The sequence below is a fragment of the Portunus trituberculatus genome, chromosome 15 (assembly GCF_017591435.1).
Source record: "Portunus trituberculatus isolate SZX2019 chromosome 15, ASM1759143v1, whole genome shotgun sequence".
NCBI classification, from domain to species: Eukaryota; Metazoa; Arthropoda; class Malacostraca; order Decapoda; family Portunidae; genus Portunus; species Portunus trituberculatus.
The window spans coordinates 15685506-15711204 of record NC_059269.1 but is presented as its reverse complement, the minus strand read 5'-3'; the positions used below and the strand labels follow the sequence as shown (position 1 = coordinate 15711204).

Sequence of the window (25699 nt, the reverse complement as noted above, 5' to 3'; positions counted from 1 at the left end):
TACGATGAAAGGCAAATTAATCAAAAATATATATTCAGAAGAATCTGTGGGATAATATTTTACTTGCACTAACACATGGTTGTAAAGCGTAGACAATGAGCAAAGAACTTTTTAAGGATAATGATGGTGGTGATGATGTTCCTATGAATGATTCTATGGACTTAACTCTAAAAACACATGTGTCACACCTCTACTACTTTCATAAGGCTTTAGTTGAAGTGATGCAAGTTTTTTAGAATATTTTTTATGATTCGAGTGACGGATTAATAAGATTTTGAAAAAAAAAAAAAAAAAAAAAAAAAAACCCTCTTATAACAGCTAATCACATATATTTGTTGCCTTTGAAAATAGTCAATGCGAGAGAGCAGTGTTTCTGAATAAGGGAATGTGAATACTGAAGAGTATAGTGATGGTAGTGTGAAATGACAGTGGATTACTAGGGATGAATTGTGGAGTTCTGGAAGAGCAAAGGATATCATATTGACTTCTTCAAGAAATGAAGAAAGACGAGACCAATGTTATATCTTATTTAAAGAAAGTTGCATGACGAAATTCAGACATCAAGGATGGAATAACAGTTTTTAAGACAGAGTTCATAGCCAAAGCAATCTTCATCTTTTGAATTAACTTTCTTGAGTCCATAATTTTGTCAAAATGAAAAATTGGGTGATGAAAGTATGTTAATGCATCAACACCCTGCAGTACAAGTAACCATTCATAAAACAGATCAAGACTCTAAACATAAAAAATTGCACTCTTCTTTGTATGAATGTTGAGAAATTCTGAAGCTACAACAGTTCATCCACTTGCAACTTCTTCATTTTTCCCTACTTCAAATAAATATTCAACATGATCAAATACATGACATACCTCAATTAAATAATCAACAAGACAAAATAAGTGACAGACACCTTTCAAATACTTTCTGAATTTCTTTTACTGTACCAGAGTATCAAATAATCTTATAAATTGGTTTCTTCCTCTTATAGATTAAAAAAAAATCTTTAAAATGCATAACTTGGTTGTGGGGCATATCTAATTCAAATATTTAATACCTGTATGTTACCATATGCAAATTAAAAGTATGACATATTTCACTTTTTAATTATATGTAAAATACATATACAAAAATTTATTAATCTTTAACACATTTTCAACTTTACAACTGAATTTCAACATCTCTTTGATAAATCACATATGAGAATTACTAAAGAAGATGGGGGAGCATTCAAGAAAAAGGAAAATGTCAACTGTCTACATGTAAAAAAAGAGAGAGAGAGAGAGAGAGAGAGAGAGAGAGAGAGAGAGAGAGAGAGAGAGAGAGAGAGAGAGAGAGAGAGAGAGAGAGAGAGAGAGAGAGAGAGAGAGAATTATATTCACTGCTAGTCAGTCACACTTAATCAATTTATGATATGAAAAACAGTTGGGCTGGAATAGTCACATGAAAAATGTGTCAGTAAGGACAAAGAGTTTATCATGTCACTATATATCTACAGACATCACCAAATATACAGATGTGTCCTTTAAGATGTACAGTATATTTACACATCACAGCCTAAAAAAGAGACACAAAAATGTCTCACCAGTGCCCTGTTGAACAAGACAATGAGGTACAGTGTAAACTTCATTGTTTTTTTATACTTATATAAAAGCACCATCTACTTATCGAGTGAAGTCTTTGTAATACAATATGCATTAACTTTGACTTTCAATGTACACTTTTCATTCTTTTCTGAGGTTTGATTTCATATATCACTATTTTTAAATTATTCATTTGTCAATATCACATAGGTACACTACATATCTATTGGTAGTCTTTTTGATAGGAGGGAGGCCGATCAGGTCGGTCTTTACCCCAATCCTGGGGAGGCCTGTCTGGCCGATCAGGTCTCTCTTTTTGGCCCCAGTCTTGGCGGTGGACACCAAATGGGGGAGGCCTGTGAGGCATCTGACCTGTTTGAGAAGGTGATGGGCCAAAAATACCAGGACCAGAGGGACGGGGAGGGTAGTATGCTGGGCCATAACCACCAGGAGGGCCATAGTTAGGGTGCTTGGGGTGATGTGGACGTGCACCCCACTCTCCTCCACCCCTGTAGCCATGCATTTTGTAGCTATCACGGTGGTATCCCCCACCACCTCCATCTCTCTTGTTATAATCTTGTGGATACCGACTGAAAGAAGAAAAATGTGCAACATTTTGAACAAAGATTTAAAAATATTTGTAAAATTTTCAAAAAAATGTTGGATTATTTGCACAAAATAATATCTAAAATAGATATCTACTAAAAATGTGAAGAGAGCTGGCCCAAAAAGAGCTGCAATGGATTCAAATGCACACACAACACAAATGTATCATGAAATAATTCACATTTCATGTTTCACTGAGAGGAAGAAAAAAATAAATAAATAAATTTAAAAAAAAAAAAAAAATACTGTATGTTGACTGTGATAATTTGTCATTTAAAATACTTAGCATTAGGATTCATTACCACAGTATAGAGTAAATATCTCCAAAACATTACATATGACATTGTTTCATAAGGCATGTCATTTAATTTTGGGTACCTGACATTACAAGGGACCTCAGCCTGGTATATAGACATAGATACTGTTTCATACCTTCTAATTTACTGAAGTAGTCACAACCAGATTTTTACTGTTCCCATTCCTTTAATGTTGTTATTTAATATTCCTTCTGCCCTTTTGGGCCAGTGTCTTTATATTAGTTTTTATGCACCACAATCTAATATAAGTGTGTGGGTTTGACATACAGGTAAAGCGGTGTTCCTACAGATTTCTAGAATGCAATAGAAAATAAAAATAATGCAAACAATTCCATATGAAGTTATATATGTCAGAGATTAATATAAAAAAATGACATGGCATTTTTCTTAGTTGTTCTTTTGTGAGGTAACTGGCTGCTGTCCTGCAGAATCCTTTCACAGCCATACCCTTACAAGGGATTCTTGGGAATGTCAGATATTTAGAAATAAAAAAAAAAAAAAAGAACAATATACACTGGTGCATCTGTACACCTGAAATTCAACTAGGATGGAGTGACTCTTTAACTGCAGGGAAATATACCCTTTGGAAGCGAGTCTCTTAAATTACATCTTATGAATACGGGGGGAAAAAAAATAAAAAATTAATGAATTTTACAATACCTTTCTTTGAACTCTCTTGGGCCTGGACTATTATGCCAATCTCGACCAGGGCCAGCATGATTCCTTGAGTAGTAACGATCACGGTCTCGGTCACGGTCTCGAGGTCTGTCTCCACGATCTTTATCTCGATCTCGGTCTCTACTTTTTTCTCGTTCACCCCATTTCTCGGGTTCGCGACCTCTATAAACAAAATAGGAAATTAACATTATGGTGAAAAAATGAAACCTCAATACATAAAATAAAACATGCAACATACATACAGGATGCCTGTAGTTATAATTCCTGCATTTGGCAATCCTTGACAATTTTAGGTGCTGTATAGTATTTGGCCCCTCAAAAAATTCATTTGGAAGGCAGTAATGGGAGAGGCAACACAGAAGACTTAACTTTAAGGAAGTTGTTCCAACTTTTAAGATGACATAATCATCATCATCATCAGAAATAGTAGCTTCATAGACATATTTGTGGCACTGAGAAAATCAATATTCATTATACATCAGACCCTTTAGCTTTCAGAGGAGGATATCAGTTCCAATATTTACATATAATTTTCTATTAAGGATGATGTCACTCATGTGATTTCTTAAAATCTTCTGTCTGTATATTTACTAACATTCCATGTGCTTTGATTTCAATTGATATATTCTATATCATGCAATTAAATATTCTTAAAGTTTCCACTATCTATATGTACCTATATACCAGGCTGATATATTCCAAAAACAGAGAAACGTGAGACACAGTATCAATATATGATGTATATTCCTAAGTATTCTCTCACATATGTGCATTTGAGTCTCTCAGAGAGATAACTGATCTTTACTGTGTAACACTGTTTTAGGATCAATTGTACAGCATATCTAGTCACTCATGCAGCCGTGTTTGACAGCATATCCCAATAGTAGAGCAATTTCATCTCTGTCAAACTATAACAGAAACAAACATTGCCTTCACCTCATTTGACTTCATTAGGGGAATAGGTCAAATGTGGGAGAATTTCACGCAGAGGATAGTGCTCTTTTCATGCTATCCATCCTTATATGTAATTCCACATATCAGATTCAATTGCCATCTTTAGTTCTTAACAGAAGCTCAAACCAACATAACATAACAACAGAGCTCTTCCAACAGCAGTTTTCCTTTGTGTTCAAAAGCTGAATCAGAGATTCTGATGAAAATCCTGTGCTTTCTTGGTCACTTTTCAGTCAAGAATATTTATCCTTAACATATGTGGGTAGTTATCAGCAGCAAATACATGTTTCTACAATGACCAATAAGTGTTACAAAAATTCAGTAAACATTGAATAGCCTACTTCAGCCTGATGATTATAGACTTTGTACTGCAAATGTTAAACAGGCATTTCAAAATGGACTCTTACTATGCATTTGCACTGGTAGAACCTATTGTAAGACCTGAACCATATGATGCCTAAACCCACTGGCATGCAAAACCAACCTCTGTTCCCACCCGTTATAAGGTTTCTTTGAAGGACTGTGGCTGCCTGCCTCCTCTGATCTTCTCTTCTGGGAATGGTGGTGCTTATCCCGTTCATCTCTTTCCTTCTTCTTTTCATGATCCTTTTCTTTCTTTTCTTTCTTCTCCTTGTCTTCTTTGTCTCCTTCTTTTTTCTCCTGTTTTATCTTCTTGTTCTTCTTATAAAGCTTGTGTAACTTTCTTGCATCATATTCAGTAAACTTTGATACAAACTGCCATAAGAGACTGAAAGTAAATTAGAAAACAAATAAGAAACAAACACATATGTCAAGAATCAAGAGAGTAAGAAAGACAAAAACTAAATTGGTAGAGAAGACACAAAAACACATACCTCTTCCATTCACGAACTGCATCAGAATCCTTGATGCTCTCCAGACAACGTTCAATGTGGTCTCCAATTTGTACTAGACAGCGACGGGTATGCATTATCTGCTCTTCTTGACTTAAACTTTCATTTGGATTGTCAAGTGTTTTCAAAGCCTTCTTCATTGGCCTCATCTTTTCTTTGCACTGTAAGAAAGCATAATGAGCCATAAAAGATTACCAAAACCAAATCAGGAGATATCTAGGATTCAAATATGTGGGCTTTCCAAAAATACCTCCCCTCCACTGCCCAGCCCCCTTCCCCCACAAAAAAAAAAAAAAAAAAATATCCACAGAAGTTAATATTTCCTTAAGAGGGATAACAGACAAAGTAATTTCACACATGCACACACATATATAAAACTCATAGTAGTGTTATGATGTTGCTTTCTAATGTGGTGTGCCTATGAAGATTGCTAAATGAGAAGTTGTCTCTAACTAATCAAACTCAGACTCAAGTACAGAAATGCTTATGGGCAAAATTCACACACCTCATCCCAGAGAGGATGATTCTTGTCCAGCTCCTTTGTTTCATCAAGAGGAACTGGCTGTCCATTGGCAGTTATGTGCATTGGTCCTGCATTTTTATCCTTTTCTTTCTTTTCTTTCTTCTCCTTTTTTTCCTTTTTCTTTTTACTCTTATCTGGTTCCTTGAAATCTGGTTCTTCTTTTATTTTGGCTTTCTCCCAATCCTCTTTTTCCTCTTTGACCTTCACTTTTGTATCTTTTGATTCCTTGTTTTCTTTCAAGTCCTGGTCAGAATTAAAGGGGGATTAAGTTACATCATGAATAGGTGGCAGGAACATAGGAGCATAACAAGGCAAAGAATGCTGATGCAACATATGAGACTTTGATATTTAGGATACACAAATGTGATGTGCCTTTCTAAAATATAAATAAGAAATACAACAAGAAATAAGTACATAAATAACATTTACCTTGGGAATTTTCTTCGAAAGACTACTTGAGGTTGAAGGAGAATTTCCTCCATCATCAGAAGTATCATCATTTTCTATGATGGGCTTTGATATGCCTTTAAGATCTCTGATACCCTTGCGAGGTTTGGCTCCACGCCGAATCTTTGGTGTCTGGAACACAATTAGATAGTTTTAAGAGATTGACTGTTTCTTTACTTAAGCATCGTATTCTGAGCAAAACTTTTTCACATCCATAATCCATGGTGAACCAATACATACATGTAGGCCTACGCCAAGGACATATTCAAGACAAGAATAAAATGTAGTACAAACTAACCTTAACTGGACCTAATCCCATGTGTTTCTTAATAAGTTTAAGCAGGTACTGTGCTCTACTTTCCAAGTGCTTGGGCTGAGGCTTGACTTCACCCCCAAGCAATATTTTGTCATCCAGATTTAGAGCTGGATCACCTTTGATCTGCTCCCAGGACCCCATTCCATATTCATAAATGCCACGCAGTAATCTGAGGAAATGAATGTTTGAAAAAGTAACTTTTCTACTTTACTGCTTCCATCATGACATTAATAATTTTTGCATGAGACAAGCACAAGTAAATTTAATATCAATTTAATTTTATTTGAAATAGATAATATGAAAGACTTTCCAAATTCTTCTCTAGGCCAACAAGATTACATAAATTTTATTTCCCTATTTGCAAGAATGACATCCCTCTTCAATGGAACTTGAGAAGCACACTTACTTGGAGTCATCAGTTATTCCCCATGGAGTATCCCAATGAGCATCTTTGACTCTCTTAATTTGTAATATCCAAGAAGCTCTTTCTACTGGTGCATGAGGAACCACAGAATCCAAGGGAGCTAATTCTTCTAATGTTGCAAGGGTTGTCTTGGCATTGATGGCTACTCCAGACAGCTTGATGGAGGGACCCCGATCACGACGCACCTTAGGTTGAGCTGTAAAAAGTGCATATACTGTTAAATGGGCACCTTATGATAATACTGTTTGACATAATATAATATCCTTATTTTCTTTTTCTTACTTTTGCGTAAACACAAAAATTAAACAAGTAAGTATTTCTGCCCCTACCTTCACCATCTGCTTCTATAGCTTTTTCAGTCTCCCTTTGAGTTTCATATTCTTTCATTGCATCTGTACACCGTTCAATGATGGTTTCACCTAATTTCCGTAAGTCACTCTGGGGTTTCTCTCTTAAATCAGCATCTTGAGCAATAGTGTCCAGTCGACGGAGGGGATTGCTAAACCTCTTGAAGCTTTTGACAAATCTTCTAACCTGAAATTGAAAACCATACTAGTTATCATCGAGAGAGAGAGAGAGAGAGAGAGAGAGAGAGAGAGAGAGAGAGAGAGAGAGAGAGAGAGAGAGAGAGAGAGAGAGAGAGAGAGAGAGAGAGAGAGAGAGAGAGAGAGAGAGAGAGAGAGAGAGAGAGAATCTAATCAGGAAATATTTTCTGCACATAGGGACAAAAGAGTAGTTCTGTTCTCTTACCTCAACATCAGAGAAACCTTTGAAGGTCTCTTTATTGCGCATGGGTGGACGGCCACGCTTTCTGGGTCGTTCATCATCTGTGTCATCATTGCTTGAGTCTGTTGCATCCCTTTTCCTCTTGCCACGTGGAGACTTATCGTCCTGAATCATAACATGTTTAGAATGGAACAAATATTCATGATTCATAAGCAAATTAAAAAGCATTCTTTCTCAATTTTTCAATGTTCTAGATGTATTCATGCCAATTATAGAAATTTATATATCCACATCTATATCAAAATTAAAACACAACAAAAAAAAAACTGGCACTCAATCAGAATATCCCCCCTTGCCCCACACACACAGGGAAAACATCAGATTATCATTCTCTCTTACATACCTTTTGCCCTCCCTGATTCACAGTTGTGCGTTTCCGTGGCGGCAAATAAAGGTCTGCCATTTCCTTTTGGTGTTCCTCGTCTGCCACTTTGTTCCGGAAATCTTCAGGAATGATTTCATCCTACCAGTGAAGAAGGAAAAGTAAAGTGAACTCATGATGAATACAAGCTGCAAATGCTGCAAAATGTTTGCCTCATGAAGTCAGAACATGCATCCAATCTTAGTTTCAACAGGTTAAATTTTCATAAATCTGATCAAATGAGTAAACATGGACCTGTGACGTTTCTGTGTTCTTATTCCTTTGTACTACATCTTTTTTCTTTATAGTATCTCAATTTTTCTGGCATTCCTAAAGAATAAATGATAAATGCTTCTTACCCAATCTTTAGTGTTCTCATCTGTGATAGAGTCAAGCTTAGAGACCTCCTCATCTTCTTCTAGAGTGAAGGAAGCCACTTTAAAGGCAGACAAGAGCTCTTCTCCTGCCATTGTTGGTGCTTCTTCTCTTGTTTCTGCCCTCTTCAATATTTCATCAATGTCACACTGTTGGGAGAGGTCAGATTTATAGTTTTCATATCTCAGTCTTAACAGTTTTGCTAAAATATTAATTCAATACCAAAAGAAAAGATTAAAACCCTGTTCTGCTCAGTCATTGTTCTATGGGGACTTTAGTAGTATTAGAAGAGGGTATTCAATAAGAATCTGAATCAAACGTGGTGATAATAACAAAGCTGGTAAGCTTATAATGATAAAGAATGTTACACAACATGCATCTTGATTTTAGACTTTTACATTTAACATTACCTCACTATCTATATGAAACACTTACCACAGGTTCTTCTTCATTTTCATCATCATCTTTGAAAAGTTCCTCTGCACCAAACTTTAGAATTGCATTCAATTCTTCACGATTGAATGGAGTAGAATTTGAACCTGGAAAAAAAAATAAATAAATAAATAAATAAATAAAAAAAATATTTCATAAATAAGGTCATTCTAAAATACATTTAGAATTACAGGGTCATAGTTTATCACATTATCAATGTCATGACTCACTAAGTTGACTTACTGGATATTTTTTTGTTGAACACAGTCCTTCCTGAAGTGTCCATGGACTGAATAACTAAATGATCCAACACCATCTTCTGCTTGGCTCTTTCAATAATATTTTCTTCAATACTATTTTTTGTAACTAGACGATAAATATTCACCTGAAAGTGATGATTTGTTTTAAGCTTATTTCGATTGCATTTTTCACATGAAGGTGCATTACTGGCCTTAAAACATAAAAATCAATCATTCAAAATGCATTAATATTACAAATATACCAAAAAAGAAATGCATTATTTATTGAAAAACCAGTTCTACTCTCATAACTGTCAAAGTAAATCAAGTAAGCATAATTCTTAATGATTTCTCTAACCAAAAATAAAGATTTCAGATGCTATAAATATTAGTATGAAAATACATCCCAACAATGTCATCATCACTTTAATACAATATTATTGTAATCTGCATATCCAGAAGGAAAATCACATATCAATATTAATCAAATGAAAAGAAAAGAAAGGCTTCTCACCTGATTCTTCTGTCCAATACGGTGAGCTCTTGCCTGTGCCTGAAGGTCATTCTGAGGATTCCAGTCAGAGTCAAAGATAATCACAGTGTCAGCTGTTGCAAGATTGATTCCCAAACCTCCAGCTCGTGTTGAAAGCAAGAAGCAAAAATCCTGGAAGGAAATTAGAAATTGATGAATAATAGTCTTGTGGGAGAGGAATGCCAATGATCATGTAACACTTGTGTATGTGTTATCATTCACCACAGTTATTTTCTGGTCATCCAACCAGTAGTTTCCCAACAAAAGGAGCCCAGAACTTATACCGACTGATCTTCTGGGAAGACTGAGACCATTCACAAGCCATACGCCAGGACAATGAAGTCACACCCGATGAGTTACATACCATACCTACTTGCTGCTAGATGAACAAGAGGCTTGCCCATTTGCAAGTACGGTCAACAAGCACTCTGCAGTGCAGGTGAAGGGTATAACAATCTACAAATAAGTGATATCTCAAGTAAGTCTGTGAAAACTAACCTGATATAATTATGATTGAACTTACACTGGATCCTTCAGCATTGAAATGATCTAAAGCTTGTCTTCGAACTTCCCCTTTTATAGAGCCATCAAGGCGCTGGAAGGGGAAGCGCCGGTATTGAAGGTACTGTGCAAGGATATCCAACATGCGAACCATCTGAGAGAAGATGAGAACCCGGTGTCCTGTCTCTCGCAGTCGCACTAAAAGTTTGTCCAGGAGCATCAGTTTTCCACTTCCTCTGAGTAAGTGCTGAAAAATAGTTAACATTCATTATTTTTACTGAACTTATCAGTTACTAGTTTTGCAAACCAAATATTTCCAACCTTATAAAACTGATCATATATAAAATGTTGTATAAAAGTATGTATTTCAGGCAGTTTCTCCTTACCATAGCAAACTCCCCAATTATTAAGCCCCAAAACTATAAAGAAACCTACTTGCAACATGTCACCAGTGGTCAAGTCATCAGGAGGCTTGGTAAGAAAACAATGATTGCAGCACTTCTTCAGTTCCATGACAATATTTACAAAACTAGATGTTGATCCTTTATTACCTGTTATGAAGAGAATATTTGTTATAATTTATACACTACATATTGATAAGTATAATTATTAAACTGATACAAACTTAAAATAATCCCATAGTATCATGAATATTTCATGAAAGATTGTACTCATCATATTCCTTTTCATAAAATGGCATTATTATAATAATTACTTCTTAGTTTTAAATTTAAACACATGCTTGAGTGGTTTATGTCATTCTTTCATTTCCAGTCTTGCATCATGATGACACGCACAAAATCATCTTATTGTATTATAACATTTAATTCTTAAGTTTTGAGCACTTGCTAAATGTATATGTAAAATCTACATGGATTAAATTTTTGCTAACTTCTAACATTGTATCACAGAAAGAGCTTCAAAACTTGTCCGTTTGCTATCAATGTATACCCTCAAATAATTATACTTTAGTAATAGATCTATAACAAGTAAATACCTTTCTTTAACATGTCATAGTTTTTGGTGAGGATCCACTTGTAATACTGCTTCTGCTGTTGCATCATGTCAACTCGCAGAATTTGCTCAACCTTTGATGGAAGAGACTTTTCTACATCCTTTTTAACCCTCCGAAGCAAAAATGGCTCCAGCTGTCGATGTAAACGATGAATACCCTTCTTCATGTTATCTCCATCATGCTGAGATTCAAAATATTCCCAGTCATCAAACTTTTCTGGCATGATAAAATGAAGAAGTGCCCAGAGCTCTTTTAGTGAATTCTGCAAGGGGGTGCCTGTGATAAGTAGTCTATGGTGTGTGCGGAACTCTTTCAATGCCAGATAAAGTTGTGATTCTTCATTCTTTAACCTGGAAAGACAAACACAAACATTACATGCAGATAAAGTAAAAATGCATACTATTATATCTTTTATGATAAATTTATATAGCAACTGCTCATCCTTATATAACTTTCATTCAAATAACTTCCTTCCTGCATCACTAACATCTGAACTTCGACTCAAATCTACTTTTCCATCTGCAGCAACTGTCAGTGGTGTTGATTAATAGTTACCTATGAGCCTCGTCCACCATGAGACATGCCCAGTGGCAAGCATCTCTCAGCTGTTCTTTGTCCCGCAAAAGAATTTCGTAAGTAGTAAGGATGGCATTGAACTTGAGCCGCTTGTTTGGATGTGACCATTCATATTCTCGGACCTGTGAAACATCGTGCACATCCATTATGGCTGTGTGCATGTGTGTCAATCCATCAATCTATCTTCCCACTTTATCTTGACATATGACAAAATTAATTTCAGTAAAACTATGTAATGTAACTAATCATAAACCTACAGATAATTTATTTTTGCAAAAACATGAATAAATATTCATATGTATGAAAATACTAAAGCTCATAGTGAAAAATTGACAAAAAGGCATTAAAGGAAGAACTAGTTTCAACAAATGTATGGAAACAAGAAAACAACTTAACAATATTCATGAAAGTAATCTCTTCAGAGACAATGTGGTTTGCAGCACTTATATATTTCTTTCAAGGGTGTCATCAATCATCTGCAGGGAAAAAAATATTTGATAAAAAAGAAATTACTTACACATCTTCTGGAGTCTCTGTCACCTATGTATACTATTACATTCATGTCAGGAGCCCAGTTTGCAAATTCTCGCTGCCAAGCATTAAGGGTCGACAAAGGCACAACGAGGATAAAAGGGCCATACATGTGGTGTGCATGAAACAGGTAACTTAGGAAAGCTATAGTCTGGATGGTTTTACCTGGAAACAGGAAAAAAAGGTCAAAACTATACTTTTAAAATTCATGAACAACAATAGTATTCATTATGAGCATATGATAGAATAATATCATTCATTCTTACCAAGACCCATTTCATCAGCAAGGATTGCAGAGTTATGTTTGCACCAGGCATGTATGAGCCAATTAACTCCTTCCATTTGATAGTCTCTTAACGTAAGTTCCTGGAGAAAAGAACAAATAACATGAAGCAATCTGTGTTCTAACAAAAAAAAAAAAAAATAATAATAATAATAATAAATAAATAAATAAATAAAAAAAAAAAAAAAAAATCTATATATCTATATATCTATCTATCTATCTATCTATCTATATATATATATATATATATATATATATATATATATATATATATATATATATATATATATATATATATATATATATATATATATATATATATATATATATATATATATATATATATATATATATATATATATATATATATATATATATATATATATATATATATATATATATATATATATATATATATATATATATATATATATATATATATATATATATATATATATATATATATATATATATCTATCTATCTATCTATCTATCTATCTATCTATCTATCTATCTATCTATCTATCTATCTATCTATCTATCTATCTATCTATATATATATATATATATATATATATATATATATATATATATATATATATATATATATATATATATATATATATATATATATATATATATATATATATATATATATATATATATATATATATATATATATATATATATAATTTTACTCATAGGATAGTGTTATGGTACTCATCTAGGGATAACCTTAATGAGTACCTCCTTTAAGTGCAACATTTTATATTCATTCTACAAATATATCTCACATAATTTCAATCAGCAGATTCAATCAGAAACAAGAATAATAAATACATCAAAGACATCAATACAAACCGGGTTATCACCACCAATGTAATCCGGCTGTTTCTTTAATGGAGAGAATTTTGGTCTGTGTTTGAGTGCAGGGCACTGCTTTGGGGTACAGGATGACTTCTGGCGAATCTCAAAGCTTTTCAACTGTGGAAATGCAAACTGTCAACTCAGTTTTCCTAATTATAACACATATATTAAATTAATCATTTATCATCACGAACACTATAAATAAAAATGATAAATCAAATTCCATAACAGAAATGGCACATAAGAGACTTAAACAAATATTTGATAACAAATCAAAGAGGACAATGCACTCATCAATTCAAAGGTATGTCTGATATACATTAAGTGAATACTTTATCTTACTTGGCCACACTACATAAAAATCTAAACAGAGCCTACTATACATACTTGTGAACTGAACCTTGACTTGACAAGATCCTCTAATTCCCATGTGGCTTCTGCATATGGTAGATTTTCCCACTTCACAAAATAGTAATGGTTGCCATTTTCTTCAGCTTCAGCAAATATTCTTTCAGCCCTGTAAAGTATTGAAGCACATAAAAACTTGACAAGTTATTGCATGACTATCTAATAATTATATATCATCAACACCCGATCAAGAGAGCAAAAAACACAACTCTACCTCCAGTTGACGTAAAGTAATGCTGCTGTTACTGCCATATCAATAAACATTAGATGAGTAATGTACTGTAGATAACCAATAAGAGAAATGGCAGCAACATTCTCTTTATGTGCTGATCCTGTGTGGTATTGTACAAAAATATAACTTAAATATTTAGGGGGTTGTCATGAATGTGGATTCATGAATTAAGATTCTATAAAAGTTGGCATATTACAATAGATATTCTCTCTCTCTCTCTCTCTCTCTCTCTCTCTCTCTCTCTCTCTCTCTCACACACCTTATAAAACATTAAAACACTTACCTTATATGTGAAGTATAAAGTTCTTTTTCTAACTCAGACTGGATTTCCATGTACTCTACTTCTTCAGGGGAAGCTTGGTTTCTCCACAGCAACATCTCTTCTTCTTTTCTCAGATAATTTTCCAGCTTTTTCAACCCTTTGACCTGAAATGCATTGTACTGGTCCACAAAGGGAAAGCAATTAATAAGGTGCACACACTTGATCCATCTAGAACAGTGGGGGATTTTAACTGGTTGAAGTAAAATTCTGAGAAAAGTACTTGCTATACTTATGCTAGTTGATTACAACTGAACATAACTATTAGTGACATGAGTCTCAATAATGTGAAAGCAAAAAAGCAACTGTGTTATAAGATTAAATATCAAACTTAAATTATTCTTAAGAGTTGGTCTAACAGTTTTGCTAGTTTTGCAATTTTAAAAACAAAGAAATATCTCATGCAGTGCACAGCCCAAGTGCTTCCCTCTTCTTCCTTTGGCAAATCATTTGCTATCTACCTTTGGAACAGGCCACTGCTTTGTGTACATGATCACAGATGTCTCCCATGTCTTAATAACTAACCAACCATAAAGACTGAATTAAAAGTGGAATTGGCTGTGAGTAGGAGACAACAAAGATTCAAATCTCAACCATTTTTGGTCACAAAATGATATTAGAGCACTGCCACTCAGATCACCATAATGTCAAACTTGAAAGAGTTGATTTAATATACATCTTATAATATTTTTTTATGGAAGGGAAGCAGCGGCCAATTCTCAGTTGTTGCACTGGTACTAGAGTGGTGAAATATGTGGTGGCAAACTTCTCAGCAAAGGTAAAAAATTTCACCAATTGTCAAGTGGTTTAGAATTATATGCATTATAGTTACATGTTAATAAAGGTGCAATAGGCTGCTTGTACTTAATATTTGTTTTCTTCTTCAAAGCTCCAACTATGCTATTATAAACAGCCATGACTACTTCACTTGATATAATTTATAAATGGTTATGAATTATAGAACTTCATGGATAACTTTATTTGGATCTTAATCACAAATTTCCCTAAATTCATCTTTTCATTTCAAAGTTATTATTGTCTATTGCACCTTTCTTAATAGAAAACCATAATGTATGTCATAATGGACATAAAGAAGCCAATTTTAAAGTAACTGACACCTAAGAAAAGGGAATGGTTTTGCATTCAGGGCTGAAATAGCCACCACAGTAATATTTGCCCCAAAGACACAGTGCACCATAAACTCTTGTATACATATCTCCCCTAGACTTGTGGACTGTATTGCTTTACGTGGGTGGAAAATTAATCTGTAACATTACAAGTAACTTACTGATTATATCAAGTTACATTATCTTAACAATAAGGATCCAATGTCAGAAGAAAACATTTTAACCTGCCAAGTGCCAAAGACTTTTTTTTCATCCTTCTGTCACCTCTAATGCCAAGGAATTTTCTTAAAAGAATCATCTTGATACATCATCTTATAACATACTTCACAGCCATCATTATCAGTACCATGTGGAATTGTTCATAGAACAGAAGAACACAAAAAGGTCTGTGATAATACAGTACACAGCTCTGGCACTGCTGTGCATTTATGCCTTCAGACTGTTCAACTTGAGTTGACAAATTATGAATTTTATTTCCTTGAGGTATAGCCAAGCTGCTTTGCAACAATAGATACAGTCTGTAGATGAGAGATCTTTGTCTTTTTGAGCTTCATATTCATTATAATATATAATTAGTAAAAAGATCAATCTTTTCTGAAAGCAATATTTGCAATCAAATAAAAAAAATGAATATAATAATGTAATATCATTTTCAATCACCCTTAGGTTTGTTATTTCCTTGAGTGCTGAAAAGTACTGATTTGTACTCCCTCAATTCATACCCAAAAGGTAATGTCAACTGTGTGGTGTTTATAAGGTGTAAGAAAAGTACACTCAACACCCACTAAATGCATTTTAGGCCATATTTGACCATCTGTAGCTAGTACTGTCTGTGAACACATGGCATTGAGGGGTTTCAGAGAGTTGTCCATACACAAAAGAACTTGACACCTGGTAGGTTAAGGTTAAGGATGTTCTGGCATATGGCAAAAACAAGAAAAAATACTGAAAACACAAAAACACATCAAAGATGATCCACAAAAGCTTCAGTTGCAGAGCTCAAAGGAAACAGAAAGCATGAACATTCTTTGAAAATGTTTTAGTTACTGGTACTAGCAAAAACAAAATAAAAGCATCATGCAGGTTACAGCCTAAGCAGGAATTATGCAACTACTCTAATAGACTACAAAGCAAGTCAAAGAGGCGGTGATTGAGCCAGGGACAAAGGTATGTAGTAATATGTACAACAAAACTGCCATGACAAATACTGAAAACTAAACTCCCAACAGCAGTTCTTAGATTTTGGATGGAAAATTAACTAAACCCTCCCTTGATCAAATATTCCCTTAAAAAAATATATAGGAAATTATCATCAGCTTTGCAAAGTTCATTATCTTCATTTAGGCACCTTTCATCTATTAATCATTGCTGTCATGGGCATTTCTTAATGAAGAATTCCAATTGCCTATGAATATATTGCATGTGTTTTGAAAAGTTTGTTTTTATTGTTATATACTTTGTTATGCTGGCAATATGATTTTTCTTCCATAAATTTCAAGCTTCAAGTCATTTTCTTCTTCATGCCTGTTACACAAGTTGCACTATCAGCATAAAAAATATATATATATATATATATATATATATATATATATATATATATATATATATATATATATATATATATATATATATATATATATATATATATATATATATATATATATATATATATATATATATATATATATATATATATATATATATATATATATATATATATATATATATATATATATATATATATATATATATATATATATATATATATATATATATATATATATATATATATATATATATATATATATATATATATATATATATATATATATATATATATATATATATATATATATATCCAGTCCATTACCTTTTATTTCTCTCAAGAATAATGTTAACCATGACTCTTCTATTAGCTCTCTTATATCATATCACATATGTTTTAATCTTTAGTTTTAGTATTACTGGGAGAAAGCACAATAGTTCAGACAAAAGTACATCCTGGGCTTGAATCCCAGCTAATCAGGACTTTTCTTAGGAGATTGTCCACTCTAGGTTAAGCCAACTTTATATGGGCACCAGTCAGCAATGGAGAAAGAAATTGGCAATCTTGCTCCATTATGCCATGACCCAGATTGAGCTGTTACTAGCCCTTTGCCTACATGCCATGAGTGAAAGCTTAAACCTTTATCATTGGGGATTTTAATTGAAAAGAAACAATCACACAGGGCAAAGGTACATTATTATGCTGTAAGTGGGCTGGCAAAGAAAAGCTTGAGTTTTACATACAAAGAAGTTCCCATTTCACCTAAAAGAGGTCTTTTGGTGGAGCTATTAATGGCAGCAATGATTCAACATAGGAGCAGATTTCAATGGTGTAATGATATTTAATTTTTATCATCAAACATCAGGCTCTTGCTGATAAGCCCTGTATTACCAACAGGGCTTGCTACAGTTACATTCAATCTATTTTTTAATTAACTCTATTTCAAATGCTAATTTTTCCAGATTTTATAACACTCTAAGCAATTTCCAAAATATCAAGCTGGCTTTAGATCATTAGATTATCATTTGTATTTTTAACTATGAAATGGACCCATGACTAAGTTTAAGCAAGAATTAAGTATATAAATTGGTTATGCTATCCATAACCAAGAAAATAATTATTCTGATCATGAAATTACTACCACAAATGAAAATAGTAAACAATAAAATGAATACCTAAATGCAAACCCATTCATGATAATATAAAAACAGCAGTAAATAATCCCCAACTGCCATTCATTTAGCACAAGGGAAAGCTTTATATGTATTGCAATGATTAAAAGAAGCCTTGCTAAGAAATCAGTGAGATTAGCAGCAAACGTATCAGGTCAACAAAAGCACATTTACACTTCTTTTAATCTCTTGGTATCATTCAAGATAGGCAAGTGCCTCTTCTATCTATCCAAGAGCAACCAGCAAAACAGTTTTCTCTCTCATGGCAAGAACATTTCCATATTTTGCTGCCTAACTTTGATACTCAAAATCCCCCATTGCGATCAAGTGTGTATTTACCACCTCGGAGACTGGGATGCAGCAGAGACATCCCCTCTTGTCTCAGCCATCTAGGTGAATAGTTGAGGATGTTTGGTGCAGATGAAGAGACTGGAGTCCCTGGCTTAGCTCTCTCAGAAACAAATATGATCAGAGAAAATTATAGAAAGAAATTGAATGACTGAAGCTCACACATGCCTCTACTCAATACCATAGACAGTGAGAGATGTCATGTACAAATGAAAAAAAAATTTGATTATAATGATTAAACTAATGGATAAATATGAGGGATTCAGTAACAGGAAACTATTTAGCACACTAGCATTAATGAAAAGAAAATAAAGTCAATTTGGGTAACTAAGGAACATCTTTCCAATGGCAAGGTCTCACAACAAAAGCCCATTCAGCAGCTGTTGCAATATTCAATGGCTCAAATTATGTAATAGAAATTCTCAAGAAAGTCATAAGCATATAAGCTCCTTTCACACAAATTTCATGACAATAGTGATATGAATATACATACATCACAATTGTGCATGAACACACACGCACACACACACACACACACACACACACACACACACACACACACACACACACACACTACATGCTCTCTCTCTCTCTCTCTCTCTCTCTCTCTCACACACACACATACAGAAATTTAGATATATCTAATTAATTATCAGTCATAAAATGCCAGTCATTCTCAAACATCCTCACAGTATGATCCTAAGTATAGAAACACATTACTTGACTGAAGAAAAATACAAAAGAATGCTGAGCAAACACAAACACAGGATGATTTTGTACCTTCTGTGTCTTGAGAGATTCATCTGATTCCCAGGTGTTGTGCAGGTGGGCCCAACCTTTCCACTTGACAAGATACTGAGTTTCTACTTGTTCTGGATCACTGAGATCAAAGTCAGAATTGGGGTCTCCATTCTTTTCAATTTCATATATGTATGTCTGCATTCCTACAGCTGAAATAAATATAAAGGTACACATACATGTGCCATTAATATGGGAAGTAACCAAGTCAATATTCAATATACATACACATACCATAAACAAGGCTAATGACAACATAAACTCACAACTTTAAGGCAATTATCATTCTTATACTAAAAGAGAAACAAAAATTCTTACTAACCTCCTCTTTTGCCAACCCGTTGATCCAAAATCTTTTCTATGGTGTGAGCATTTTCATCTTCAGCAGGAGCAGTTTGAGACCAATCAACTTCAATTAAGTCATCTTCATCCTCCTCCTCTTCTCCACTTTCTTCCTCTTTGTAGCTGACTCCCTTGGCAGCTCGACTGGACCCTCGTCTGGTAATAAAATTGTCATAAAAGTAACAATAAAAGATTAAGAAAGCCCATGATAATAACAAACATAATACAACCACTGAACTTTATTGATTTCTGAGGAAAAATGTTCAATTATGAATGGTATTACTACTATAAAGTCTCAGAGACAAGGTCTGAATATCAATCCAGATACCAACCTTATCAACACAGCAAACTACAAGTGGAATCTCTTTAGAAAAAATATACAATAATGAAAAGCAAATGAGATACTAATATGACTCCAGACTCCCTAATATTATACTAAAGAATAAAATGAAAGAAGCATATAGCAGCAATCTGCTGGACCTAATGATGGTCTTTAAGTGATCCAAACAAATACAATTCTTCAAACTCACCTTTTTCCTCCATCCTCACTATCACTTGCTTCACTACTACTCCTCTGTTTTTTCTGAGACTTCTTTTTAGATGATGAGGAACTTGATTTCTTGCTAGGAACTGGTTTTCTTGCCTTTGGGGAATCATAGTCTGAATTGTCACTGTCAGATTGCTCAGAACTATGCCACTGACTAGAACTGAAATTAGAAGAGATAAACTATAAGATGAAAAGAGCACAGTAGCATTACCACAGTAATGCAAGATTTATCAATTCTTTCAAGTGTCCAAAACTAGCAGTCACCTTATCAATGAAAAATTGAACAAAAATAATAAATAAAATAAAATAACACATGATGTTCATATCTATATCAGTAAGTCTTTGATACCACTTCTATTTGTAAAACTAAACTGTTATTTATCTACATAAGACTCACTTGGATCTTTTTCTGTGTTTTTTAGGTGCTGCCTTGAGTTCTACTTTAATGCGCTCCGGTTCTTTCCTTTCCCTCCCAGATCTCCGGATCCCATAGATGTCAGGATTCTCCTCCCAACACTGAAATGCAGAAATGATAGAGTTTCAATATCAATGAGGTTAGTGAATAATGAATCACATGAATCTTACTTCTACTTTCCTGCATTATTTTCACTGTCAGCATCATAACTTCATTCAACATCCCTAATTTTCCTTATAAGGTTTGGATGCCTTTCACGTGTTTGTAGCAAAAGATTTCCTTCTGAAGATAATGTTCTATGGCAAAATTTCTACTTGTTGACATGCCTATCAATTCATCAATGTAAACTAACCACTTTCAAATCATCCCTCTTGGTTTTCCTTGACTTTTCCTGACTACTATTGGAACTTCTTGAATGATCATTGTCATCTTGGTCCTCATCCTGATCATCATCATCCTGCTCCTCATCACCATCATCATCATCATCGGATCCTCCTGACTGTTTGTTATCCGAGTCTGAGTCTGAATTGTTGTTGTCGGATGAATCAGATGAGCTTCCAGACCCAGAGCCACTACAGAAATAAAGGAATACATAAATAAATAGGTACTGTAAATATATAAATAGCATATCAGTGAATCTTGTTTTAGAATTGATAGAAAATGAATCCTACTCTGAATATAAGTTGTAACTGATAAAAATATTAAAAAGAATTCATCATCTTAAGTAGGACCTAATGTATTGATACCTTTATCATTAAGAGTTTACCAGTATGTCAAAATAAAATAAAATAATGTGACATGAGAGAGAGAGAGAGAGAGAGAGAGAGAGAGAGAGAGAGAGAGAGAGAGAGAGAGAGAGAGAGAGAGAGAGAGAGAGAGAGAGAGAGAGAGAGAGTCCATTTCAATTGGATAAAGAGAACATCCTATAAATATAAAGATTATGAAAATACAACCCAAAACTCCAAACATTACCTTCCACTTCCTGACCCAGAGCCTGAGTCACTCCCACCTCCTGATTTGCTGTCATTTTCATTATTGTCAGAATCATTATCATTGTCTGAGTCACTCCCAGACCCAGACCGCTCCTCTTCACTGTCTGAGCCACTGTCTTCTGTATACTGCAAACATGAACAAGCCACATCTCACACAAAAATAGAAGCACTTGTAGTCAATAACACTGACACTGTAGTATACAACCACTTGGTAACCATTAACTAAATACACCACAAATATACCCATTTCTAAATTGGTGAACTTAAAAACGTGTATGTTGACTCTCCACACTACAACTACCATCTTTTTATCCCTATTCTTTCTTCATAGGGCAATGGTGAAACCTGTTAACTGGTATCTCTACTACCCCTGCCATATTCAGCTTTCTTCAGTCTTAAACCACTCTATCAAAAGTCTCTTCATCTCACACAACACAGGATGTAGTTATTCTTTATATCCTTCAGAGGCTCCACCTAAATATCAGTGACTTATTTCAGTTCAGAATAAAACAAAACTACATTAACCTTATTTCATTTAACATCCTTATTTTCTCTTTCTACAATTCTAAATAATCTCTTCCTTGATATTCAACCTTCTATGTCCTACTCCACATACCATCTCTAGATTTTTTTTTTGTCTTTCTAGCTCATTTGAGTGTTTCTGTACCTTAGCTGTGTATGATGCACTATTCTGCCCATCTGCTGTGTTCTTTTATTATTCTTAAGCTTAATTACTTAAGAGACAGCTCATCAATCTTTTTCTGGCTTAGGAGTTGGGAAGCCCACTGGATAAGGTTTCATATCAGGTAATACTCTACATCTAAGAACATACACTATCCCAGGGATCTATGCACTCTTAACACACACATCTAAATTTAATACAACTACTTTGTCTTTTTCTTGAGCCTAAGACACTAAAGATTTAAGCCTTAGTTAAATATATAATCTGTCCACTTTGTTTTCTCTGTTTCTTTAGTATAACTTCTAGGTGCTGTAGGTAGTAGTAATACCAGCCATAGTTAGCATACTTGGTGGATTTTCCACTCTGTTCTCTTTCTACTTTATTTCTTTGTTCTTTAATGTGACTCATGGGTACTGTAAGTAGTAGTAATACAAGCCATAGTCTGCATACTTGGTGGGCTTCCCAGTTATTCAGCCTGAGTCCTCTCCTTACCTGTTGCACCTTCCCCTGAGTGGCTATTCCCAGATGTCGACTGCCAAGTACCACCTTTGTAACTACTCCTTTAAGTGATTCAGCTTTTTTTTTCTTTCGTCTGTATTTCTCAAGCTTTGTTTTGTTTTGTTTTTTCAAAATTTCCCTTTACTCACCATCAGTTACACCAATTACTTTTCCCTATTATGTATCAATTAGGATAGACTTTGTGCATTCAGGTGTAGAAGACAAGTATCAATGTAAATTATGTCAGTCATGTTGACATAATTCTTACCTTGGTTTAAGTATATATTCTGTAATAAATAACTGATGTGTCAGCATGTCTCCAACTTCAATTGTGTTTTCTTCTCCACCTTGAATTCTTTCTAATAGTATTACCATTGTGTGTTTGGTCACTAAGTCGACATGAGGAAACAGAAAGAATGAAGAAGGTAAATTCAGGTATTGCTGTGTAAGATCATCTTGGATATGATAGCATTCTGTACAAATATGAGCAGAAATTATGTGTGTGTTAAATGATTGAAGTGTTGATGAAGCCCGTCACATCATCAATTTATCTACCATTATTATTTTCTCTCGTGTAGTTGGATAACTTACAAGTTCACAGCCATAGACGTTCATTCATATTTATCCTTCACCTCTCTTTCTCCACTCAAATAATGCAACTTTATAATGTCTCCATTCACATAGATAATACTAATAAACTGGAGTAAGTCAAGCAATACCTACAATACATAACTCATAACAAAATAATTGAACCTCTCTTACAAGTACTCAATGCTGAAACAACAAAGAACTAAGAGGTGATGGACCCTCAAAATAGTCAAGAACACAACTGACGTCAAGGTCAGCAGCATCTTGGAGTGAACCAGCTGCCAAGAGAAATACTTACACAACAACGTCATGAACTTACTGTACCTTTTTACACCCAGCCCTCTGCTTCTTAGGATCTTTGGTGGATTAACTTTAAACCATGTAAAAGCTTCTATATGAAAACAAACAGTTGACTTGAGAGAGAGAGAGAGAGAGAGAGAGAGAGAGAGAGAGAGAGAGAGAGAGAGAGAGAGAGAGAGAGAAACTACTTCTCTCTGACTGTAACCAGGTGACGTACACACCGTACAACTAAAATATATTTTCATGTAATTATTTTGAACGTGTGGAGGAAGAAAAATAAAAGGAGAAAGATAAGGAAAGGGAAAGGGGGATGAGGGTGGATTAATAAAAGGTAGAAAAGAGGACATAGAGGCTGAAGAGAATGAGACTAATAGCCAAAAGATATGAATGGTTTTAGTTGACCACTTTCCGTCAAGTCAACCGCTGTCCTTCGTAAAGATGTTTTTAACATTAAGGGGTTAATCCCCCAATAGGAAGGCTGTGTGAAAAAAAAATAAATAAATAAAAGGGCTACAGTGACAACATTGTGTATTTACTACTAATTGATGGCCTTGGGGGAGTAGAAACCACTTAGGAAGATATCTTCTTATAACCATGATATATTTTCATCGATAAAAACTCATAGATAAGGATGAAGGCCAACATTAACTGCAGAAATATCACCAACTAACCCTACACCTAAGGATGCCTTAAATACTTCAATGTGTTAGCCAAATCTGGTTACAACTCAACCTCTGAACAGTAAAATTGTGTTAGTTTATCAGACAAACTTGAGTACACAGTACAGCATACAAGTACTCCAGCCATGAGCATTGAATATTTAATTTAATGACATCCTTCCAGTCCTTGTGATAAACTATATTATAAAGTAATTACATCTACTTCATCACGCATCAGCCAAAGAGTGCAGAGTAACTTTTGTAACTGCTAGTACTTTCCTTTCCATAAAGATATATTAGTTGACTCCTTTTCCTTTAATAACCAAGCTGAAATAAGTGAAACTGCTGCACTAGAACAGCCACTAATCACAAGTAATCCCTTCACAAAGCCTGTTACCACACGAGTTACGATATGTGGTCTTTCCTGATATAGTAACTAATCATAACTCTCACAAATACTTCAAGATTTAACCTCATGTCGACGGGGCACCAATGCAGTATTTTTTTTTTTCCCCAAGGAATAGAGACAACAGCATTTTTTCCTTCCCACAATGGCAAAGAATCCTTCCTAAACAGTAGGAAACTCATGTATACACAAGGAAAACTTGTAACTTTCATAACAGCCTGTGAATATTAATGTAGAAGAGAGGGCAAAGTAACGTGAATAACTAGCCAGACCAGAAGTAAAACCCTCACACCTTGTTGATACACTTGATACCATGGCTGTAGTGTTCCTGAGTCCGTCACAGATACCACAAACACTACTACTAGCCACGCACTCCTGGATCCAAGCACAAATCAACACGGCACCAAGTTCTATGTAAGGCACGATACAGCCAGCAGTGGTGCACCAGCCCCCACTGGAGGCTGGGACCATGCAGCAGCAGCAGCAGCTAGGGGTCGGCCAGCTGATGTAAACAAATGCTCGCCACTCACCTCCCTCATCGTGAGCCGGTCCGCCGCCCGCCACCCGATGCCTCCACTATCACTCTCACTGTCCAATATTACTTAAATTATCACTTATTTCACGTTATTTTCTTGTGCTGCATTGCTAGACACTTCACTGTAGTAAAGATAAGCAACCATAAGAGCCTCGCACGGCTTCACTGGCTGGGTTACGTGTCCACCAAAGATGGCTGACGGTCGGCCATTTTACCGCCGCTCGTCACTGGGAAGTCGTAATTTCCTATATTTCCAGCATCCACACAATCTGCCGTCTGTATCGCTGCACAACAAGCACGATAGCACACTTTAAACCTTCAAGAACACGGCAGATGATTGACTGCAGGACTTAGGCGTCAGATGCCTGGGAAATACTAAGATTTGTGCAGGGCCAGCCACAGTCTGCCACAACTAAGTCCAGCAGCCATGTTCCTGTTACCCACAATCCTCAGGCTCGTGACGTCGCCCACACCGCTTCTTCAAAACACCAAGCACCAAAAAATTCCCTAGATAAATTCCCATGATGCTCACACCTTTCATTCTACACATTACCAAGTTGTGATGCTAC

At 34.7% G+C, this 25699-nt stretch overlaps 1 protein-coding gene across 3 annotated transcripts; it reads right to left on the bottom strand.

Moving 5' to 3' along the window:
• Positions 1 to 16: 16 nt before the first annotated feature.
• On the bottom strand, positions 17 to 25593 carry LOC123504155 (chromodomain-helicase-DNA-binding protein 1-like). 3 transcript variants are annotated; one of them, XM_045254486.1, is made up of 31 exons: positions 25126 to 25593; positions 21443 to 21588; positions 20823 to 21042; positions 20453 to 20571; positions 20039 to 20215; positions 19489 to 19664; positions 19149 to 19318; positions 14140 to 14297; positions 13604 to 13733; positions 13211 to 13333; positions 12333 to 12432; positions 12053 to 12231; positions 11515 to 11657; positions 10942 to 11309; positions 10380 to 10495; positions 9967 to 10191; positions 9426 to 9575; positions 8916 to 9057; positions 8676 to 8779; positions 8225 to 8389; positions 7848 to 7967; positions 7469 to 7609; positions 7048 to 7252; positions 6701 to 6914; positions 6277 to 6463; positions 5961 to 6110; positions 5514 to 5774; positions 4991 to 5169; positions 4621 to 4884; positions 3165 to 3344; positions 17 to 2171 (listed from the first exon to the last, which is right to left on the bottom strand). In XM_045254486.1, the coding sequence occupies exons 1-31, from the start codon at positions 25132 to 25134 to the stop codon at positions 1805 to 1807; spliced, it is 5388 nt and encodes a 1795-aa protein (XP_045110421.1). In that variant the 5' UTR covers positions 25135 to 25593; the 3' UTR covers positions 17 to 1804. The 3 variants fall into 3 exon arrangements, with proteins under 3 accessions (XP_045110421.1, XP_045110422.1, XP_045110423.1); XM_045254487.1 differs by having other exon boundaries at positions 4633 to 4884; XM_045254488.1 differs by having other exon boundaries at positions 14140 to 14282.
• Positions 25594 to 25699: the final 106 nt, after the last annotated feature.

Excerpts from the sequence above, each read along its gene's own strand:
- LOC123504155 (XM_045254486.1), bottom strand. Across the intron at positions 11,658-12,052 it reads ACAGAGACTCCAGAAGATGT|GTCCGAGAATATGAATGGTC; the intron begins GTAAGTAATTTC and ends GATGTTTCACAG. Across the intron at positions 10,192-10,379 it reads CCACTGGTGACATGTTGCAA|CACTTACTCAGAGGAAGTGG; the intron begins GTAGGTTTCTTT and ends ACTATTTTTCAG.